Raw genomic sequence first — 21,157 nt, 5'->3', positions numbered from 1 at the left:
CGGCAGCGCTCGCCGGAGCGCGCCGCCACGCGCCTGCCCTTCCGCTGCCCGCGCTGCGGCGGCGGCGGGTTCCGCAGCCTGTCCGCGCTGCGGGCGCACCTGGAGCACGGCCACGGCTGCGAGGAGAGGAGCCTCCTCGGCACAAGCAGCCTCTTTTCCTCCCTCAAGGATGCCGAGCTCGTCGCCGCCGCCGCGGAGCCCCCCGCGCCGGGCAGCCTGGGCAGCGCCGGCGGCGCGGCGCAGCAGAAACCCTCCTACCTCGGCTTCCGCGATGCGCCCGGCGAGGGCACGGGGAGGCGGCCGTCGCTGGAGGCGGAAGCCGAAAGGCCCGTGGCCTTCGTGGCGAGCTACGGGCCGGCCGACTCGCCCGGCGAGCGCCTCTCTGCGCCCGGCTTCCCCACCGCTGACTCCAAAGCCTCCTTCGAGGCGCACGTCAGGGAAAAATTTAACAGGATGGTGGAGGCCGTGGACAAAACGATAGAGAAGAGAATCGACAGGCTGACCAAAGAGCTGGCCCAGAAAACCGCCGAGCTGCTGGAAGTGCGGGCGGCTTTTGTGCAGCTGTCGCAGAAGAAGCAGGAGGTGCAGCGGCGAGAGCGGGCCCTGAGCAGGCAGGTGGACGTCGCGGTGGAGATGATCGCAGCCCTGAAGCAGCGCCTCACCGAGTCCGAGGAAGAGCTCCACAGGAAAGAGGAGTAAGTGGAGAGGCGACGGCCGGCCGGGCGCTTCGCACGGGCGAAGGAGCACGTGCCTCGCCAGCGCGGGCGGGAGTGAAAGCCTCCGGGGGACAGGGGCGGGCTCGGCAGCTTGCTGGGTGGGAAAGGGCCTGGCCTTCGCCAGCTTTGAGTAATTTCCTCTGGAGCTGTAGCCCATGTGAGTGCATCTCCTGAAAGGTGAGGGACAGCTCCGCTGAGCAGGTGGCTTCATGCTTGAAAGCGGTGACTAACTCTTACATCCTGTAATGCCTGGGTTATGACCCTAGTTTCACGGGGACAGAAACAAGCCTAAACTATCGTCCGCATATAATCTGATTTAAATTGATATCTCCAATGCACTACATTTTTAAGAAGAGATGGGTGGATGAGTGCTGGAGGAATTAGGTAGCAGTACAGAATGGCACCTTTTCTCTGAAGTCATCCCACCGAAATCAGTGGGGTTGCCTGTGGAGCAAGACAGTCTCCCGTGCAGCGGCAAAGCTGTACTGGAAGATGATGCTCAAGAGGCCATATCCAAGCAGGTGTTTTAGATGGATACACAACTATGAAACTGGAATAACTTATATGGGAACAGGAAGCAGATGCCAGAGTCATTTTGACAAGCCTAGTTAATCTAAAATCATGTTCATGATGCATGCATTAAAAATGTAGCGATGTCTGATATATTATTTATACATGAACTACTTAGTTTATTCAGCATTTGCTGAAACCTTTTCAGGCTTTTTGGAGCAGCACAACTTATTTCAGAGGAATGCAAATTTGGATCTTGATAAGGGAGTATTTCTGAACTAATTCATCAGCTTACAAAGGAAAGATGAGGAGTGCTAGTTGCCATGACGCTGATCTTAGAAGAAATAAGGAGGGTGGTGTAGGAGTTCAGTGTAGGAAGTTTGGAGGGTTTTCATCCTTTCTTCCTGTGGCTTAAGGACCAGAAAGAGAAGGTGATGATGGCTCCTGAGGCAGATTTGCTGTTGATTTCCCAGGAGATGGGACAGCAAAAGTGGTGGGGTTTGAGCCTCTGGGATATACATCTTCCTTGAAGGGATATTCAGCAGAACCTCTGATTTTCTGAAATACCACATGAACCTCATAGAAGAGAAGATTTAAGGGCTAAAGATAAAGCTAAAGATAACAGTGAAACTGAGACAGGAATTTGAAAGAATGATGGAAGGAAGCTGTGAAGATAACTTACCATCTGAATACACTTACGGTAGAGCTCCCACCTAACTTTAGGTATCAAAGATGACAGCTTCTAGCCAAACTCCTGTTATGGGCTCTTTCACAGTGTGATTCATCCAACTTGTTCTAGAAACATATCTCAGAGTGGGAGGAATTGCTCTGTGCAGGTCCTTCCTCCCCCTGAAGACTCAAGAGGGGCCTCAGGTAAGCACCTGTTTGGGGTGAGATGCTGAACTTCAGATATCTAAAATGAAGTGGTATGAAATCTTAGTCCAAACTAAAACAGTTCTAGAGGACGGACTATGATGCAAAGTTTGTGATCCACAGAAAAAAACATGATTATCTGGGTAAAGCAGAAACCATTTAGTGGAGCAAAAATAGAGTTGTAAAAACTTCTGCTGTGCTGTAGAGTGAAGAGGAGAGTCATGGACTAGCAAGGAAGAAGAGAAGGGGCAGGGGGGAGACCTGAGTTACTTAGGTAGAAAGAATGAATATGATATATGGGGGAGACAAAAGACTGATGTGAAAAGAAAGAGGCAGTAAAGGTTGAGATTTTTAACACTAGTAGGAAAGGCACAAGGAAGAGGCCACATGTCCCATTGGGGGACTGCTCAGTAACAGCTGTGGCAAGAATAGATGACGTGATCCTGAGGCTGGAAGGGGCTTAGTGGAAACAAGAAATGGGAGGGGAAGAGCTTTTCAGATCTGAACCTCTAAAAATGCCTTGGACGTTTAGCTTTGTGCCACTGGCAGGGAAGTGAATAGGAAGTGAATACACTGTGGTAGAGAGGAAAAGAAAAGATGTTAATGACCTTTACCAACACTGTAGCTTGTCTGGTTTTCTCATGGGCTGTTGGTAAATTCTGACACCTCTCTCCATACTCCCTCTTTTGTTTGTTCAAAAATTTACTCATCTTATGTGCTGAAAGGACTTTCTCCTTCAAAAGGAGGACCTCAACTCTGGCTTTGATTTCTGGAAGAAGTCCAGATAATCAAGAAGCCAAACAAAACTACTTAATGGAAATTGCAGAGGCAGGAGTTCTCACTGCAGATTGTGAAAAGTCAAAGGCACCCCTTAGGGACTGTCTTTGATGCTTGCTGACCTTCAAAAATAAATGCTTTCATCATTTTGGGGGTATTTTTTCCCCATGAGGAGTCTTGTAAATATGGATAACTTTTCCCCAAAGTAGCACTAATATTGAGCCACTGTAGCTGAAAATTTGTTCCTCTTTCTTTTTTGTAGAAGGAAAAAGAAAACACCTTTTTCCATAGAGCTTCCTTAGGAAAAGAAAGAATGATAAAGAGATGTAAAGGAAACTAGTCTTCCCTTTGGTCTCTGAATGGTTGTCTCTACTACCAGATATTATGGGGGAATAAGGTGCATGTGCAAATAAGAAAGGGATTACAATCAATATGCATTTTTAGCTACCAGACAGACTGAGGTATGTCTGCTCCAGATTAGTCTGAGTTTAAAAAAAAAAAAAAAAGTCTATCCAAAGAGGAAATAATTCTAGTCCAAATCTGAGACAACGTCACAAAAACTCTTCTTTGGAGACTCTCTTCTACAGGAAGAAGTTGATAGCTTTTTGGAGGATGTCATCCTTTCAAGTAACTCTTGAAAAACAACAATGTTCTGATAAAGAAGTTACAGATGTCTATACCAGACCCATATCTGAATATTCCTGTATATCCAACTACTCTGAGAGTATCTTGTACGGAAAGACAATCACTATCACATGAAATGACTCCTTAATATTGAATGTATTAATCCAGTGTATTTTCATCTGTATGAAACGTGCCTAGATAATCCAGGGAGCTCTGCGAGATGTTAGGCTAGACCTGCTCCTACATGTAAGAATAAAAGAGTTAACTAGATGTGGAAGATGAAAAAGAATGTATCTAGTGATGGTTTTGTGGTGAAACCCAGAGATCTGACCTATAAATTGGCTGTGAAAGACAGAATTGTTGGGATTCAACAAACTTCTTTTGAAGGGTATGAGAAGATGAAGACAGAAAATAACAGTATGATTCCACTTTGGATAACAGTTCTGATTTTTGGATCTGATTGTGAAGTCAAATAGAAAAGCTAAGGGAAAGGCAAGATGAGTGCTAGCAAGAATAACTTGCTTGGGAAACCCCGAGAGGGAGATCTGAATTCCTACAAGGAGAGATATGAATTCTGTATTTAAACATCTCCATCTTCTTGTTCCAGAAACACAGTTCTTTCAGGCCTTGTATCTTTTCTTTCTGCACAGCCTAGTGAAGGTAGATATCGCACTTCTGGGACTAGCACTCCTCAACAGAGATGTCTGAGGTCACTGCGTCTTGATGGAATTTCACTTCTCTGTTCCAGCTGTTAAATCTGTGTGTCCTGAGCCTCCACTTGCATCAAGCATGTGAGATATAGAAAGACTGTGATGCTTCAAGTGGCTGCAATGTCAGAAGCTGATTTCTCTGATGTGCTCTTCAAAGTGAGCAACAAGTTTGTAGGCTTCAGAACTCTGTAGGGAGTAAATCCTTCTCAAAGTTGAAATTAGTTAGTGCTTTGATTAGCAGTGATAATGTAAATTACAGCACTATTTGGTTTAACTGTTAACCTCTCATTCTGCTGAGAGGGAGGAGTATTGGTTTAGGCTGCCAGCAGCCACAGGGCTGCCCATATAGAATTTGTTGGGTTAGTAGAGTTATTTCTTTACAAGTGTCAGTTATCTTTTTGTTTGTTTTAAATAAAAGCTATAGCAGTCCAACAGAGACAGTGATAGAGTGAAGGTATCTTTTTAGTTATATTTTATTCCTCTTTGCTTACAAAAATAGCTGTGCTAATGTACACAGCTGTGCACGGTCTTCTATTGGTGTGGTGCCTTCATGGGGACCGGGTGTGGTGAGACGGGAGAAAGGTAACGGTACCACACTAACAATACTAACCCATAGTTAAAGTAGTATGATTCTGAGCACAGAAGAGTCTTATAACAGGCACTGTTGCATCACTTATTCTCTTCATATTAGGAAAGTCCAAAGTTTTTTGGGGGAGGAGGGAGAGAACCCAAAACCAAACGTTCTGCAGAAGCAAGCACAGCTACCAAGGACAGGTCCCATTTCACTGACCTGTCCCAGTTTGGTCTAGGACAGTTTGGATGAATGATGGCTGTGGGGTCAAGCCTGGAGTAGAGCTGCTGAGCAAAAGGATGATTAGTTAAAAGATATGCCCTGAAAGGGAATATTCAATGTTTCATGAAAGAGAGTGCAACTCATTGAGTACTATGATCTTAAAGATATCACAGAAGCCTGCACAAAGCAGGTAAGTTTGTGTTGAATAAAATACCAAGAAAACCCTTGAAACTAAAAACGGCTATGAAATCAACTTCTAGAGGACACCTAGAGATTTGTTTCTGGAAATTATGTTAAAAAAAATCAAACCGGTAGAATTTGATTTTTTTTTTTTTTTTTTTTTCAATAAGGCTGAATGGGATAAGCATTTGAAGTAAAGGACACAGTGTCCTTAAATCTTAGTGTGAGATGTATATCCAAAACAAAGATTTGGGCCTTAGTAATTCTCTACTTTTGTCATGTTCAAGGACAACAAAAATTGTAATATTGTAATAATTCTTTCTTCACATGAATTTGAATTTCTGTTGGGAACTTTTTTTTACTGAGAAAACAAAGCAGATATTTTTGAGGTACATTTGTCTGATCTGTCTTATCTCACTGTAGCATTAATTAGAATGACTTGTACTTCTGTCCTGCGTAATGCATCTGTACACCCACACCACTCATTTCCAGGGCATGCTAAGACAACTAGTGAGTTTTAAAATTTGTGGTCCTCCACTGGAAGTTATGTGGTGACTTACACAGTTTCACCTTGTCTCCTAACATAGGGGAAGAACATGCATGTAGTCAGTTGTCATATCTCTAACAGTAATTTCTTTAAGCAGTTTAGTACATTTGCTTTGGACTGCCTGGTCATGCCTGTGCTCTGGCATAGCCTGGAATATAAGATCTATTTCAGAATAGCTGTTGTAGTGAGTAGTTATTTTTGCCAATGGCTTCACCAGAAACTTGCAATTATTGAAACTATTTGTGCAAATAACAGCTTGACAATGGGATTAAGAGTTTCATAATCTGGTTCTTAGAGATCACTGCAATTTGTGCTTTCTTTAAAATACCAATTTCAGGTGTACAACAAAACAGTTTGGATTTTGCTCCAAGTAGAATATGACCACAGCTACACACCCTTGGTTTCAGAGGGTCCTGCTCCCTCTTTCCATCTCCTTTCATCTTCCCACCTGAGAGATTACTTCCCCCTCAGTTGCACTGATTCAAGTGTAGCATGACTACCCCATAAAATGAGTCTGCAAAACAAACTATTTTAACCTTCCCCGTGCCAACCCAGTAACTTCATGGCTCAGATCTACAGCACAACCCACAAACAACTAAATGGGAGCAACTGATAGGACAATAATTTTTTCAGAGGAGGAGGTGTGAACCTCTTAAATCAAATGTGCTGATAATGGTGTAGGAATGTGAAACCACAAGCTAATGCATAACAGATATCGGCCTTCAGGCAACAACACCAGTGAGATGACAGATAAGGTCAGCAGCCTTAATGAATGTACATATTTAAAACATTTTCACAACTAAATGAAAACTAGCTCTAGTATGAACTTTCCTGTCCTCAGGTAAAATAATAAAAATATTTGTTTTTCTATTAATTTTAGACAGAGTTATTCAAAGTGTAATTCTCTAAAAGGATTAAATACTTGGATGCAAAATCTGCATAGGGAGCTTCATGCTTGTCTCCACCTACAGAGCAGTTGCAGGTGTTAAAGTTGCTGTAAATAGTCCTGAGACCAGCATTATGTATCCGTAGGAGGGTTCAGTCACAACAGGTGAAATCATTAGCCCTTCTTGTCAAATAAAGGAGCTGGAGCTGTCCCAAGCTCTGTATCTACTCTGATTATTACACACTTAGCAGCTAAAAACCTTACAAATACTAATAACTGCAGGATCCACATGCCAGCAACTGCTCAGGTACAGAAGAACTGCAACTCACTAGTCTTGCAAGAACGAGCATGTAATCTAGCAGTAAAGACAGCATTAGGTGAGATTCATTCTTCTGCCTATGGTTTATGACTTTATTTATCATGTCTCATGCTGTTTCATGAAGGTTTTGGGAAAAGTTTCAAGGCAGACCTATCTGCAGTTTTTCCTCAAGAGCAGCTAAGCTCTAGTTAGAGTGCAAAATGCCAAGCTAGTTAACTCTAGTTAACTCTAACAGGTTAACTCCCTCAGTGACTCAGATTCAAGTAAAAGCTTTGGCAGCAAGTCCTTCTTGCCCCTGGCGGGTCCTTCCCTCTGCTCTTTTTTTCAGTTCAGCACCTCTCAGTGGCCTGCTGCATTGCAATAAATTCCCCTCAGACTCCTCTGCCTCTGGGAGAAGCTCTTCTCCCTCAGGCTAGCAGCCCAGGCTCCCACTGCTCCCCTCGGGCCTCTCCCAGGTTGCCTGTCCCTTGTGGGCTCTGTGGTTCCCTCTCCCTTGCCTTGCCCTGGCTCCAGAAGCTGCTGCCTGTCACACGTGACTCCGCTCCCTGAGAGTGAGCAGTGCTCCCTCCTTCTAAAAGGTTTTGGCTGATGGAGGTTGCAGCACCCAAGAGAAAACAAATAACTAACCTTTCTCCCTGCTGCCCAGTCACAACCCTTAAAAATATCATGCAATGCAAAATATATTAATATATGTTTGTACTGTATAGTAAACTACAAGCAAACAACATGAAACCACTCTGCTATCCTCTACAGAAGTTTACAGAGATCTGAGCTGTGCTGAGTGTAAATTTATTCTGCTCAGAAAGTTTAGCGGCAGGATCCAGAGCTTGCAGTGAAAAGGGGCAGGAGGCTGCAGGTGGAAGGAGCGGACGAGAAAGGAGAGCACACAGAGGAGCCAGGGGAAAGTGGGAAAGGGATGATGTTGAGAACAGAGATAGTTCAAGGGGAGCTAACCACTCTACGTCACCTTTTCTTAAAATAGCAGCAGTGCTCCAGATGTAGGATAGTCAGCACAGGATAGCCGACCGCTCACTAGAAAGGGCAGTGCTGCAGGTCCGAGCCAGGCTCTAGCCTATGAGTCCTGTTTCAGGTGAGCACCGCTGACAAGGCTGGTCTGCCAAGACACCGAGCCCAGCAGGTCCGTGCTGGTGCACTCTGTTTTATTCTTCTGCCAAGTGGCCCCACAATATTTGTGGAACCAGCTTGCTCCTGAATTACTTAGGAGCAGCATCTCACCTGCTGTGAACATCCATTTTTCCGCAAAGCGTAAGAGTGGGTGAAAATCAGATCACATAACATTTCCAATAACAATTGCAGAGGCCAGGAGAAGTGAGTTGAAAGTAAAATAAAGAATGTAAACAGAAAATCATCACAGCTATTAAAAATAGATATTAAAAATAGAATTGAAGTGATAGGGTAACCAATATGGCTAAGAAAAAGTCTGTGCAAACTACAAGAGACAATACAGGCAGTTAGTTAAACAGATAAATAATGGCTGTAGAGAAGCTAAATGAGTTCTTTGAACCATTCCCCTATTATTCATGATAGGAGGAGGGTAGAAATTATTCTGGGAATTTCCTTCAGGTAATCAAGGTGTAGCAGTGGCACAGAGTGCGGTCTCTGAGGAAGAGGGGTTGGAACAAGTAGAGAGACTTATTAGCAGTCACTCCTCGGGGCTTGATGTTGTTCTTCTGAGAGATGTGAATGAAGTGAAAACAAAGAAAATAGCTGAACTAACAGAAGTGCTGCTGAACAGGACAAGGCCCAGGACAGAGACCTAGCGTGTGGGTATTCTGGCTCATGTCTTTTTAAATGGAATTTACAGAGCGGTTGCATCACTCCAGAACAAAGGAAAATTTTTAGATAAAACAATTATTAAAGACAGATTCATAGGATGTACAGAGGCATCTAAGCAAACAGAGAAAAATGATGGAAATACTACCACTGCTGCTAATAACAGTTCCTATAAATAATGGCATGTAGGTTGCCAAGTATCTTGAATGGTCCAGATAGCAAGGGAAATACTAGAGAATTTATTCATTGAGACTGTATGTCTGTATGACTGTATGTCACGGGAAGGCCAGCGGTCTGGCAGACCACGTACAGTTCTCTTTCCTTCCCCGCAGGAGGGATTTACAGCCGACCGACTAAATTTCCATCTTTCCGAGCTTCCTATCAGAAGAGGAAGAGCCCATGGTTGAACACCAGGGGCTTCAGGTTGCTCCTACGCTAAAGTAAATCGAGTGGCTTCATGAACAAAGGAGTTAGTGCTGTAAGTGAGGTGAGAATAAAGCCCTAAAACTGAGTTTAGGTTGGCTTCTTCCTAAGCATTTTCAGTGGCTTTTTATTACCATGTTACTCTGGGCAAGCTAATAATCACAGAAACTATATAGAGCCTTAAAATTGGAATGAATTAGCTGAGTTTAACAAATGAAGTTCTTCTTACCTCTCTCTYAAGACAGGTTTTGTGAATAAATTAATGTAAACTAACCAGAATGACTTTGAATGTCCTCATCCAAACACTACATACTTGTTTTTACCTCATTTCTACCACTAGATTAGCCTTGTAAACAGCCTTTTGCTATGCTCTGGTATGGTTTAGAGCAGGCAGACACAGCTTGAATCTCGATGGCAAATTTCCATAGCTGGCTGTTTGTGCCTAACTCTTCATAGGACAAAACCAGCTCACTGTTTAAAATAATTATCTGCAACTCCATTGAGTTAAAACCATCTTTGATGAGATATAAAGAAACTTTGGATTTCTTATAAACAAACTAAGCTTCAAAAGGCTATTTTTGCTACCATGTTTTCATAGCTTCTGCTTATAATGCTTTTTCTCTCGGGCTATGTATTTCAACCGAACAATCATGTCCTTTTTCATTTGGCAAGCACTGGTTCCCCCCACTCCCACACCCTGAATTTTGAACAAAGCAAAAATTAACATGATTTAATTGGCAGAACAAGAACTGTTTATCCAGGCATTTATTAACTGGGGAAATCCTACGTGTCCAGATTTGCCATTTTTCATAATATCTGCCTCATTCTGTAACCACACTTCTCCTGCCTGTCCAAGTGGTCGCCTGTTTACCACTGATAGTATGCAAGGCGCTTCAAGATGATTTATCTCTCCATATACAGCTGGGACCTTTCATAGTCAACAATGCAATTTGTTGCTTCCAGTGGTGTTAGCAGGCAAGAAACATTTGTAAACTCGTGACCTAAAACACTCTCTTCCCCTGCACATACTGCTTGTTCTGTGAGTTGTACATTATCTCTTAATCTCCCATGCTCCCACTAGCTCCAGATCACAACACTGCACTTTGAAGTACTTGCAGGATTGCAGCTCAAGTGGGGTTTAATGGCCACAGTAGCTCTTTCAAGTCAGGAACCACCACAGTAGTTACGCTGAACTACCGTTGTTAGATTATGAGAAAATGGGAAGATGAACTTGGGGTTTCATCCACTTCCCTTCATGTTTCAAGACTGATAGTCACATATCTAAGTAAGAAAAGGAGAAGGTGCTCTGTTTTCAAATAGACGGCTGCAGTGCTGTCTCCAGCATACGTTATCATTAATGATAATGACATTCCCATCCTGTGGTCTGTGGACCACCAGAGCTCTAAGGACTATTTCCAAGAGATCTAAAAAATGTGATAAAACTTCCCCAAATCCACTGCCCATAAGTTTAAATTCAGCATTCAGTGTTCCAGCTCTTGTGTAAGTGTCCACAGAAAGGTTGAAATCTCTTACTAGAGGGGAAGGACAGCAATTAGCCACCATGGGATATCACCACAAAAAACAAGGTAAGTATCAGGTGAGGTGTCTCCAGCAGAGAGAAAGAACTGCCCACCTATTGTACAAGACACTGGTGAAACCTCATCTGTAAATCTAGGGATCATTTTAGTGACCTATTTTGACCACTGCTGCAAAGAAAGGCAGGTGAGACCAGCAGCCTATTTTAGAAGAAGTTAAAAACACCTGATTTATTTAGACATGCCAAACAAGGGTTCTCTGTGATTATGTAAGGGGCCAAATGTCAAAGAGGGAAAGCGAACGGGGGCAGAAACAAATGGCACAGACCAAGCAGATAAATCCAGGCTGCGACAAACAAACTGTTGCTCGTGCTACTGTGGAGGCTGATCGGTTTATGAAAGGGATCATATGAAATTGTGGCCCGCAGCGGTAGGATTTGGATTTCAACTTGGATTTGAAGACCTAGCAAGTCCCTAAGTAATTTTCTGGCAGCAGTAAGACCAGGGCCTTTCCCGTTATTTAAATGTCGCTTCTTTGCCATGTTTTTGTCTTGCAGAGAAGTTGTCACTTTCAACCACTTTCTCGAAGAAGCAGCAGAAAAAGAAGTCCGGGGAAAAGCCAGGCTCCAGCACTTCATAGAGAACCTATTGCAGCGGGTGGACCTGGCAGAAAGGCAGCTAGAATATTACCAAAACCAGCAGGTTTTGTGCCACCACAACAATGTCAGCGAACCTGTGGTAAGCCAGCAAAGTCCTTTYGTTAATTGTCACCCACCACTGGAGGGAAAGTACTTGAATCTGAATGTGAGTAGGCCCAGTGGGACAGGCTAATTGCTCCTCCAGACAGATTTGTATTTGTGAAATGTTTCTTTAGGCTTATATTTTATTTATATTTTTAACTGCCACTTCACATATTTGTCATGCATTGCACAGAGTGTGTGTTTAGTAATAATAGGTGAATTTCAAACAATTTTGAGTGTCATTGTAGAAACCTGAATAGTTCATATTCCCATATGAATTATATTTGAAACTTAAAGCTCTGGTGTTTATTGTAATGGGTAGTGTGGAAAACAGTCTTTCAGTTCTAGCCTGATGTAACCAAATCACAGGGTAATGAGCAAAGGCAGCGGGCAGCTGAGAATTGGAGCTTTGCACCCTTTCACCTGAAGTGAGTTACAGGTATATTGGCAATGTGCAGTAGTGTGGAAGAGGGTGTGGGAACAACATGTAGAAGTGCAGTTTATCCCATCTTGACTCCGGAGTTCATTTCCTTTTGAGCAAAGAAGCAGAGAGGAAAAGAGCAGAAATAGCCAAAGATGGGAAAAGGAAAACAGAAAATATTGAAATATTTGCCAGAATTTTTTTTCCAGCTTTGGCTATGGCTGCTGTTTTCTTTGCTGGAAGCACATTGCCTTTGGGTCACCAACTTTCTATTGGCAGTTTTTTTGCAGATCCCTAAACATTTTCAGCAGAGATGTGGATCCCTATAGAGAATATGTAAACCTGCTGGCAAATGGGCTGCCTTTCGCTAGTTATCTATTACAGGACTCTTAGAAGTAGTACATGGATTTCCACAGGCCCACAGATTTGAAGCCATTGCTGTCTAAACATTGCTTGTTAAATAACATGATTTCTGTAAAAACTCTCATTCTTACTACTTAAACTCAGTGTTTTTCCTACAATGCGTTATATTTATATGGCAACTTTTATCCACATAACTTCCAAAGAACATTTCAACTTAAATGAATACCCCATACCACTTATACTAAGTAATTACTCTTCCTTGGAGGTGAAGTGAAAAGCATTTGATCATGCACAGCACTAAAAAGGTATTTAATGGTAGAAAGCAAAGGTTCCTATAGGTACTTGGAAGATGAAGACCTTTAGGCAAGAACTGAGTAAACGTAGATGTGTTGAAATTTAGTATAGGTTCCTATCTCAAACAATGTCTGTGAGAACATTGAAGAGGACTGTAAAGATGGGCTTCAGTATTAAATCTTCTCCCATGCTCTTGATGTGTTTACCGGGATCCTTGGCTCAGCAGTGTCCCTTGGGGAAGGCGCTAACTTTTGAGGCAGCTGCCCTGCTTTCTGAATGACTTAAGCATTCCTCTGAGGTCATCTATCCAAATATTGACCAGCCTGACCTTCACGAGGTAATTAGAGAAAAGCACACAATGGCTCCAGACTCCCCTCCATGACAGATGACAAGCAAAGTTGGGTCGGGTAAAAGTCCACCTGCAAGGWGTGGAAAATACCAGGGACAGAGGGGACATATACTAGAAAATAATCATTTTCAAATGCCAGATCTGACATGCTCGGCTTGGTAACTTCACTAAATGACATTCAAAGTCTCAGACTAATTCTCAGGTACATAATGCTGATTGGGGATCAGCAGAAAGAAGGCTGCAGGCTCCCAAGCATATTTAGGCTGAGCTGGTGTTAAATGCCTCCTTCTCTGACCCCCGGTAACAGAGGGGCTAGACAAAATTGCTCCCAAACTGTGAAGCATCCTGTCTTAATAAAGTTGCAAAGCTGCGCTGGACATGAGGCTGTGTCCCTAAGTGGTCTTGGGATTTGGAGCAGGAGGGAAGGAAGAGAAACACTTGAGTTCTCACCTTCCACAGCTGTGTGCTGCTGCAGGCAGAGCCAAGCATTCGGAGCTGGAGTTTCTTAGCTGCTTGCGTAAAAAAAATGTATGACTGCAAAATTTAAGGCTCTGAGATAAAATTAATTTAATACAGTTTATTGAGGCACTATCCCTTATTAATTATCTTGAGCACAATAATTACTTCTCATTGTATCTAAACTGTTTAATCTAATGTGAAGGATCTCTGTTCAGCCCACACTTCTTCAGCAATTTACTTGATTATAGTTACAATAAAAATAATGGGAAAAATCCAACTACTAGCAATTCACATATTATGAGTTTAAAACCAGATGTAATAAGATGGAGGAATAATAATCGGTGAAAGTTTTTTTTAAGTTTCTCTTATTAATATTCTTCTAGTAGTAACAGCAGGTGATAATGGAAATGTGAATCTTAAGATGACATATCTAGAATATTTTAACTCAATTTTATACCTATGCTTTGATTACTTGATAATTTAATATTAATAACATGTTTTTGTTTTCCTTGCAGTTTACAGAAATTTCATTACATAAGAAACCCAGATGCCTGTATGTATGTCTTTTCTTTTTTCTCATATTTAAAGATACTAAGTTAACATGCTTGCATGTCTGCTTTTGCTATCTCAGACTGATCCGAAGGTCAGAATCAGAGTGGGTCTTGGATCAGGTCCTATACCTGAGCATGATCTATATTTATTTGAGGTAATAGAGGAAACCAGATTCCTGCTGCATTAAAAATAAAATGTATTTAAAAAACATTAGGATAATTTTGTGTAAAATAACGGACTCCTTCCTGTTTAACCATATGAGCCTTTTGCAAAGCTACAGCAGTTGAATCTCCTCAGTAAATGCAGGCCAAGTTTCAAGTGAAAATATCTTTAACATTCTGTAGGTAGGAGAGAGACAGTTGTCATTTCCTAACTGACAATAACACGGTCAGCTTAAAAATCACGTGTAAGCAAACAAGTGTCCTGACTTAAGTTTGGCATTAACAACATCTCGGGTTACTCAAGAAGCTGCTTTTTGAGCAGCAGAGCTAATAAGGCTGGTTTCCTGCGCAGCCGCGTCTTGGCCAGTGGCTGGTTCGGAGGCTGCTTGGCTGAGCAGCAGTCAGACAGCACATCCGCTCTCACTGGCCACACTAGTTTGGGTGTCTCTCCCTCAGCTTCCAGTTCCCACAAAACTTGTTGCCTCATCATGTGTCTGGGACTTTGATATCCCTGTCAGATTTGTTTGTATTTTCCCAATGGGTTCAAGAATTACTGGAAGACTGAGAAACTCCTGTGCAGATGGATGGACTGGAAAATAGACTAAAAATACAACTTAAAGTCTGCTGGGGGCTTGTTTGATTGTTTGTTTTTTTTTCATTTTTCTTAGTCCTGGCAGGGAATGTGATTATGGCCAAGTACCCTTTTGCCATAAGCATGTGTTTGAATTAATAATTGATATCACAGGGGTTTGAGCTTTGGTTTTTTTTTCTACTTTTTGCTTTTATAGCTATTATAGCATTTTATTTTTTTCTGCTGATTTGAGGTTCTGAAAAAAATTGCTTGTCTAAAATGTAGACTTTTAGTTGACAACGTGTCTAGTTTTCAGGCCTCTAGAACTCCTGATATGTTTGGAAACAAAGAAAATAATAGAAATGAAATATAACCAGTGAACTTAACGACTTGGAGACATGAATCCTTCCACTGACAAGCCATTGGTCTAAATATAGCGCAGTTTGGTAAAATCCATAAATTGCTGACAACTAGTGGGAGTTCGGAGGTATATATAAAATTATTTAGAGGGTTTTGTTTAACTACCGATACAGTTCTCTTTTGGAAAGACACTGTCAGAACAAGCCTTAAGTAGCATCCTTGATCCGGATCCATCTGGTGTAAGATAAGCCAACCTGTCCTACGAAGCAGGGAGGGTAGAGGTGAGGAAGCCCAGAGGGGTAGGAAAGCTTTTATTTTGCTCTGCCTGTTCTGTGGGTAAGGGGGAATCTCAACAAGAGAGRTCAAAAACAGCTAAGTACATAAAACCATTAAACTAGGTTTTAATGATATGTATCAGCTAAAAAATTGGGAGTCATTACTACCTGTCTAGAAAATTCTCTGTAATCTCAGGGGGTTTTGTTGTTTGCTACACGCTCCATATCTTGATATAGGCTGAGAGAAACAACCGATGCGCAGGGAGAATATCCTTGCTTGCTGCCAACCTGCTGGGGGAATGTCCCTGTGCTGCTGTGTCTGCTGGGCCTCCAGCTGCTTACGGTGTTTGGGATCAGTGCCTCAACTCACAGTCCCTCTTGCTCCAAGCCCCTGCCTTGCTTTCCAGTTCCTTTTCCCCAGTTTCTGCCCACTATCTCCAGGAAAAGCCCTACCAAGGGCATGACAGACCTGCCTGCACATCGGTGCCTGAAACAATCTTAAATGCCAGCTCTCGTTCTTAAGGCAAGAATTAGGTCTCTCAAAACCCTGAGACTGCCTTGAAAAATACCTGACGTTCATGAAATGTAGCAAGAATAGGGTTGTTCTTATGTGCCTGCGGGCAGTGGGGTGCACTGAGTCGCACTTTTATAGTCTTTCTCCATAATGCTGCAGATTAAGAATATACCTGAATATAAATTTAGAATGTTACAGTCACTTTTATCAAGAAGTTGCCACTTATAATGAAACAACAGTGCCCACATTTAGTGCTGGCAACATTGCAGTTCAATACCATACATCCTCAGGAAACCTGCATTTTCGTCAGCCTCAGCTGCCTTTTCTCATATTATGAGTTAGGGACCGAAGTCCATCTTCTCCACCATAAACACTTTTAATTTAAATACAGTTTAGCTCTTTTAGGCAATCCCCTCTGATCATCTTAACTTTGATCTGTTTTGGTTTTAATAGCGTCGTTCAGTGCCGCAGTGGAGTGACTAACATCACCTGTCGCAATGAAACCTGCATGTGCCTTGGGGATAAATTATACAACTTCTTCACAGTAGCAACATCTGAGAAAAACTACGTGTTTTAACAACAAACAAGTAATAGACCTTAGCAAACTGTGCCTAAGAAGTAATCGTAATTCAGAGCRGCCAAAATCTGTACCTCTGCAGGTAATTTCTAAATCCTGGCAAGAGCCCAGGGCTGAGCCATGCCAGCACTGCACGGCACAGCACCTATAAGCTCCTGCTTGGATCTGCACAGCTCTTTCCCCCAGAAACATCTCCACAGTGAAGTCTGGTTGGCAAAGCTGCCGACAATTACAGAAGCTTCCATGACACCCTTCTGGTCTTTTAAAGAGCAGGTTTCAAATTAGGCCAGATTTGGAGAAAAAGGATACGAGAAGGGGAACACATTTTGATGGTGCTCTTGCTATTTCTGACTCAGATGGAAGGTCTTTGTGTGACTATGTGAGGAGGAGAATGCTCACAGCCAGGAAAGTAGCAGGTTGTTTTAAAATAGGACAATATCGGTGGCTGTTGCTCTAAACGAGGAGCTCTCACATGATGGGAACAGCCCGGAGGATGGCACTGGGGAGACTGGAAAGTGCAGCTGCAGGTCCTGAGGGGTGAGGGCTTGAGCTGCACACACTTAAAACAGCTGCAGCTTTTTCCAAAACTGGCTCTGTCAAGTGTGCACTACTGTTTAATTCCTAGGACAAGTAATACTACAGATACGTGGTTTCCAGAAACAATGAGCTATGGAAAATAGTTCCTATGGGAACTCTTAACATAACAACTTGTACATCAGCACATCTGTTCTTCGCTTCAGTCATGGTAACTGGGTATTCATGAGCTGGTGCCTTAGATTCATAGTGCTGCTGTTTTACTATATGCATCTGCTGTAAAACATTTCAAGATGATGTTAAAAGAGAACTGTAAAGCTCTTATTTAACTAAACTGTGGAACTGCAATTTCAACATAAAATTTAGAGCAGAAGGCATGGTTCACAGCACCAGGCACTGTGCTGTAACTCCACCTAAGTTCACCAGTTTCAGCAGCTCTCACCAGGCTTGAGCCATCGCAGAGAAGACAGCAAATTCAGCTTAGTTTGGGCCTGAAGCTTTTATTCCCCTCTCCACAGCAATTACTGTACTCCCCTTTTCTCTTCTCATGTTTCAAATCAAACCCTAAAGCCAAAGCTAAATTTTCCTAGTTGAGTTTCTGGAGCTATTGGCTGACCGGTGAGTAGCGTCAAGCACTGGGGCTTGGCAGTGCTGCGACAACCCAGGACAGCACTGAGATCCCACCAACGAGATCCCTCCCAAGGAGTCAGCACCGTTGCAGCATCCGCTTTTTATTGCTGCTGATGCCATCGTGTCTTTTAAAGACATGGAGCTATTCATTCTTTGCAGAAGTGAACATGTGTATCTTTAAAATCCCTTGAAATCATCAAGTAAGAGTATATAGACCTCAGCTAGGTGACAACACTCCCAAATCAGCAGACTGTTACCCTGAATGAAAGCACAGAGGACTATGCATGAAGAAGGTCCACCAGTAACACATGTAGGGGTTCTTTTAGTGAGGGATGCTTCTGAGTATTAAGAAATACATTTCATCTTGCTACTGTCAGTTTTTACCTTTCAACCTGGTCCTGTAAAAAAAAAAAAAAAGGCTATTTCTGTCTTCAAAAATCTATGGGTTTGGGACATTTTGGGCACTTCTCACTTTTCAAGACTGAATAATAACTACTAATGATCATTATTATTAATTTCAGGAGCCGAGGAAGTCAACACGCTTCATATAACATCCCTGACGCAAAGCCTCACTCCTTTCAGAAAGGAAGAATCTTGTTGAAAAAAGTAAAGGATGAAAAAACCAGCATGCAGCCAGTCAGATACTTCTATGAACCTGTTGATTGCCCAAGAGAACTATGGAAACCACAAAAGAAAGGTGAACCAATCTGCTCTGCCAGAAAGGTGAATGCAAAATCTAAGATGGGTAAAAAGGCCAAACCGCTATAGGAATGGTTAATAATATATGTAGTAACACAGGAGCTTGGCTTCAACAGAACAAATAATGATTGAAGTTAATCATCCTATTTTTTTCTATCCATCTGGCCATGCCAAAACATATCAAATATAATATATAGAAATATATACAGTATGGAATATTTATATATTATTTAGTAACTCCATTCCCACTTTGGGCACTATAAGAGAGGTGACATTCAGTTTACATTGAGGTTTTTCTATCTATCTATTTATTTATTTATTTATAGAGCTTATTTTAAATGACTGCAGTTATCTTGCTGGGCAGTACTGTGGCTATATGTTTTATTATTTTAGTGGCAGCATGTGGCTTGGTTATTTATTTTCAGTCTATGCTGTTGCTGAAATTCAGAAGAATCCATTTAATCGGCACCCAACTATTCAGTCTTTGTTCATAGGCAGGTATACGGTCAATGATTAACTGTCACATGTGCAAACATATTTAGATGCAAAAAGTCTACTTGAGTTGACTTGAAGGCTGTTTACAGCAACAGACCGCTACAGTGAGTTTTCTGCTATAAGCCCAATCGGGCACATTTCCACACTTTCTTACATATGTTAAACAGCTCGGTCTTGCCAACAGCCACATTCTCTGGTAGTACAAGTTCGAGCTGCTTCGGTGTTTGAAGCACAGCTGTCACACTCCAGAAGCTTTATGGTTTTGCTGTCTGCACCAGCCTGCGGTGTCACTGAGCACTGAGAGCAGAACCTGGCACCTCACCCCCATCAGCACTTTGAGGCAGAGGAGTCATTTCTTTACTAAGTCGCAGCAGCAGGTTTTTAACAGCTGCAGAGCAGCAAGTGAAGGGGTAAAGTAACATGTTCAACACCTGTACTTGCTTTAAAGCATGGAAGGCCAAAATTGGCTACGATCATAACCTAAACCCATCAAATTTTTATCTCTATGAAGAATCCCTACAGGGTTGAGAGGCTCCTGGATTTCAGTAGAAACCCCAAGAGTAAGGAGGTTAGAGAAGATTACAGGACAGGAATTTTTCACAGGCATGCGTGCATTTACATTGGTTTGTGCCAATTAAAAGGATCTTCACTCGTCAGAATTTTTATCAAGGTAATTTTTCTGTGCATACTGTTTTTTGATAACATGAATCCTCATGCCATGTTTACAAATATGAACATCCTGTTGATGTTACTGATGAGATTAGTTTTCTCAAGAAACAGAATAGGTGAAACAAGTCTGTGTAATTTATTTTTTAAATGCTCATAACAGATGTAAATTGTTTTTGTGGAAGGTGATTTTTACAGTATGTGTATAAAGATTTGTGAAAAATGTTTTTCATTTTTTATAATTATCACTGTAAGCAGAACTGAGCATTAAAAGACAGTGTATCACTATGATTACTGCTGCAATAAGCACCTGAGTTGCAATATTTTTAAAGCAGATGATGACCAATCAGTCAGCTGAGATCAGGTAATTACAGATGTCGTACATTTGTCAATGCATTGAGCCCCCAGAAAGTAGAGAGTGAAGAATGAAAGTACTATTCCTGACTTTTATTTTAAAGAGTGTATGTGGGACAATCAGATAACGTGTGAAGTTTCTCAACACTGTTTCAAGAGAAGGTCACAGTGTAAAACCGATTCAGGTATTTAGGTTGCAATTACATTTCAGTATTTGTTTAGCTATCTCACGAGGCCACATTCAGCCTTATGCTAGGTATTATGTGCTGGTGAAAAGGATTTGTTAATTGTGTTGCATGTGTTTTGATCAGATAGTCTGCTCCGAGAACTTTCTTAGGCAAGCCACATAATATAACCATTCTTTAATTTTTTCTATTGTTTCCCTCATCCTTTTAAAAAATGAAGAGTGACCCCTTTTGAAGATAATATTGATGAACTTTAGAAAGAAATAAAGTAAAATACATTAATCTGTTCCATTATTCACTTGACACTGAAAGGATTCTTTTATATTTTTAAATATCTATCTGTTCTGTTAGTCACCAAAGTTAAGTGCAACTACTAGTTCACGAATGAGATATTTATTTTGTTATTTATCATGTCAAAATCTTGACTTTAAGTTGTCCTTTTGGGGGAGGAAGAGAAAAAGAGAATAAAAGACTTTTCATGTTCTTTAACTTTTCAGATTCTAAGTTACAGTTACTTGCTGAACAAATGCCAGGTTAGTTAATTACAAAGAAATTGGATTGTACTGTAACCCCAGATAAACATTTTTAGAATATAAACATTCTAATAATAAAGATATATTTCTCAGTTACTGTGTTGATTAGCTCTGTGAAAATAAACGTTTCTTACAAAAGCCTTCCCAATAACAGAGAAAAAGAGCAGCAGTACACAAGAAATCATAGCCCCACTAGGACTTGTGTTCATTCTTTAGATAAAATGGTGGTTTATACAAACTGCTCTGATAAAGTCAGGCCTTGATCTTCCAAAGTATTGCAGTCTGAAACACAGCTACAGCATCTTGCCCCCATAGCTTGCACCTCATGTCCCCTACCCCTCTCTTACTGTAATAACGCTTGAAAATAATTCCTGAACCCACATGGCCAGATAACTTGCACAAATCAGAGGCGAAGGTGGTGGAAAAGAGTCAGGCAAAGAGAAGTTAAGGGCAGAGGAGCTACTGTGGAGCTCAGAGATAAATTTTCCCTCACATTGCCAGTTGCTGAATCATCATTTCATCAGCTATTTCCCCGGTTATACATGGAAAGAGAGCTTTTTGCAGAGGGAAAACCAGGTTCTTGTGGAGAAGATAACCCATGGGAGAAGTAGTATAGTAGAGCGGAAGAGGACATAAGGACCCTCTAACAAGCACCTTAGAGTCTGAAAACGGCTCCTTCACAGTCATGTTGACACAATTTACTAGACCATTTTTAAAGTGAATGTCTGCTCCTCAACA

The 21,157-nt window shown here is 41.8% G+C and overlaps 2 protein-coding genes across 2 annotated transcripts in view; one reads left to right on the top strand and one right to left on the bottom strand.

Moving 5' to 3' along the window:
• The window catches only part of RTKN2 (rhotekin 2), a gene marked incomplete at its 5' end in the record, with an annotated part of 51,852 nt that extends 51,651 nt beyond the window's left edge, over positions 1-201 (bottom strand). The window contains one exon of the mRNA XM_026069942.1: positions 100-201. Within this exon, the coding sequence (XP_025925727.1) occupies positions 100-201 (102 nt within the window). The remainder of the gene's footprint in view (positions 1-99) is intronic.
• Positions 202-384: 183 nt separating this feature from the next.
• On the top strand, positions 385-16,411 carry ZNF365 (zinc finger protein 365). The gene is made up of 4 exons (XM_026069994.1): positions 385-695; positions 11,245-11,425; positions 13,829-13,866; positions 16,200-16,411. The coding sequence occupies exons 1-4, from the start codon at positions 454-456 to the stop codon at positions 16,321-16,323; spliced, it is 585 nt and encodes a 194-aa protein (XP_025925779.1). The 5' UTR covers positions 385-453; the 3' UTR covers positions 16,324-16,411.
• The last annotated feature ends 4,746 nt before the right edge of the window (positions 16,412-21,157 follow it).

This window comes from Apteryx rowi, unplaced genomic scaffold (assembly GCF_003343035.1).
Source record: "Apteryx rowi isolate R43461 unplaced genomic scaffold, aptRow1 scaffold_30, whole genome shotgun sequence".
NCBI lineage: Eukaryota > Metazoa > Chordata > Aves > Apterygiformes > Apterygidae > Apteryx > Apteryx rowi.
The sequence above is the reverse complement of the archived record's forward strand: the minus strand, read 5'-3'. Positions and strand labels throughout refer to the sequence as shown.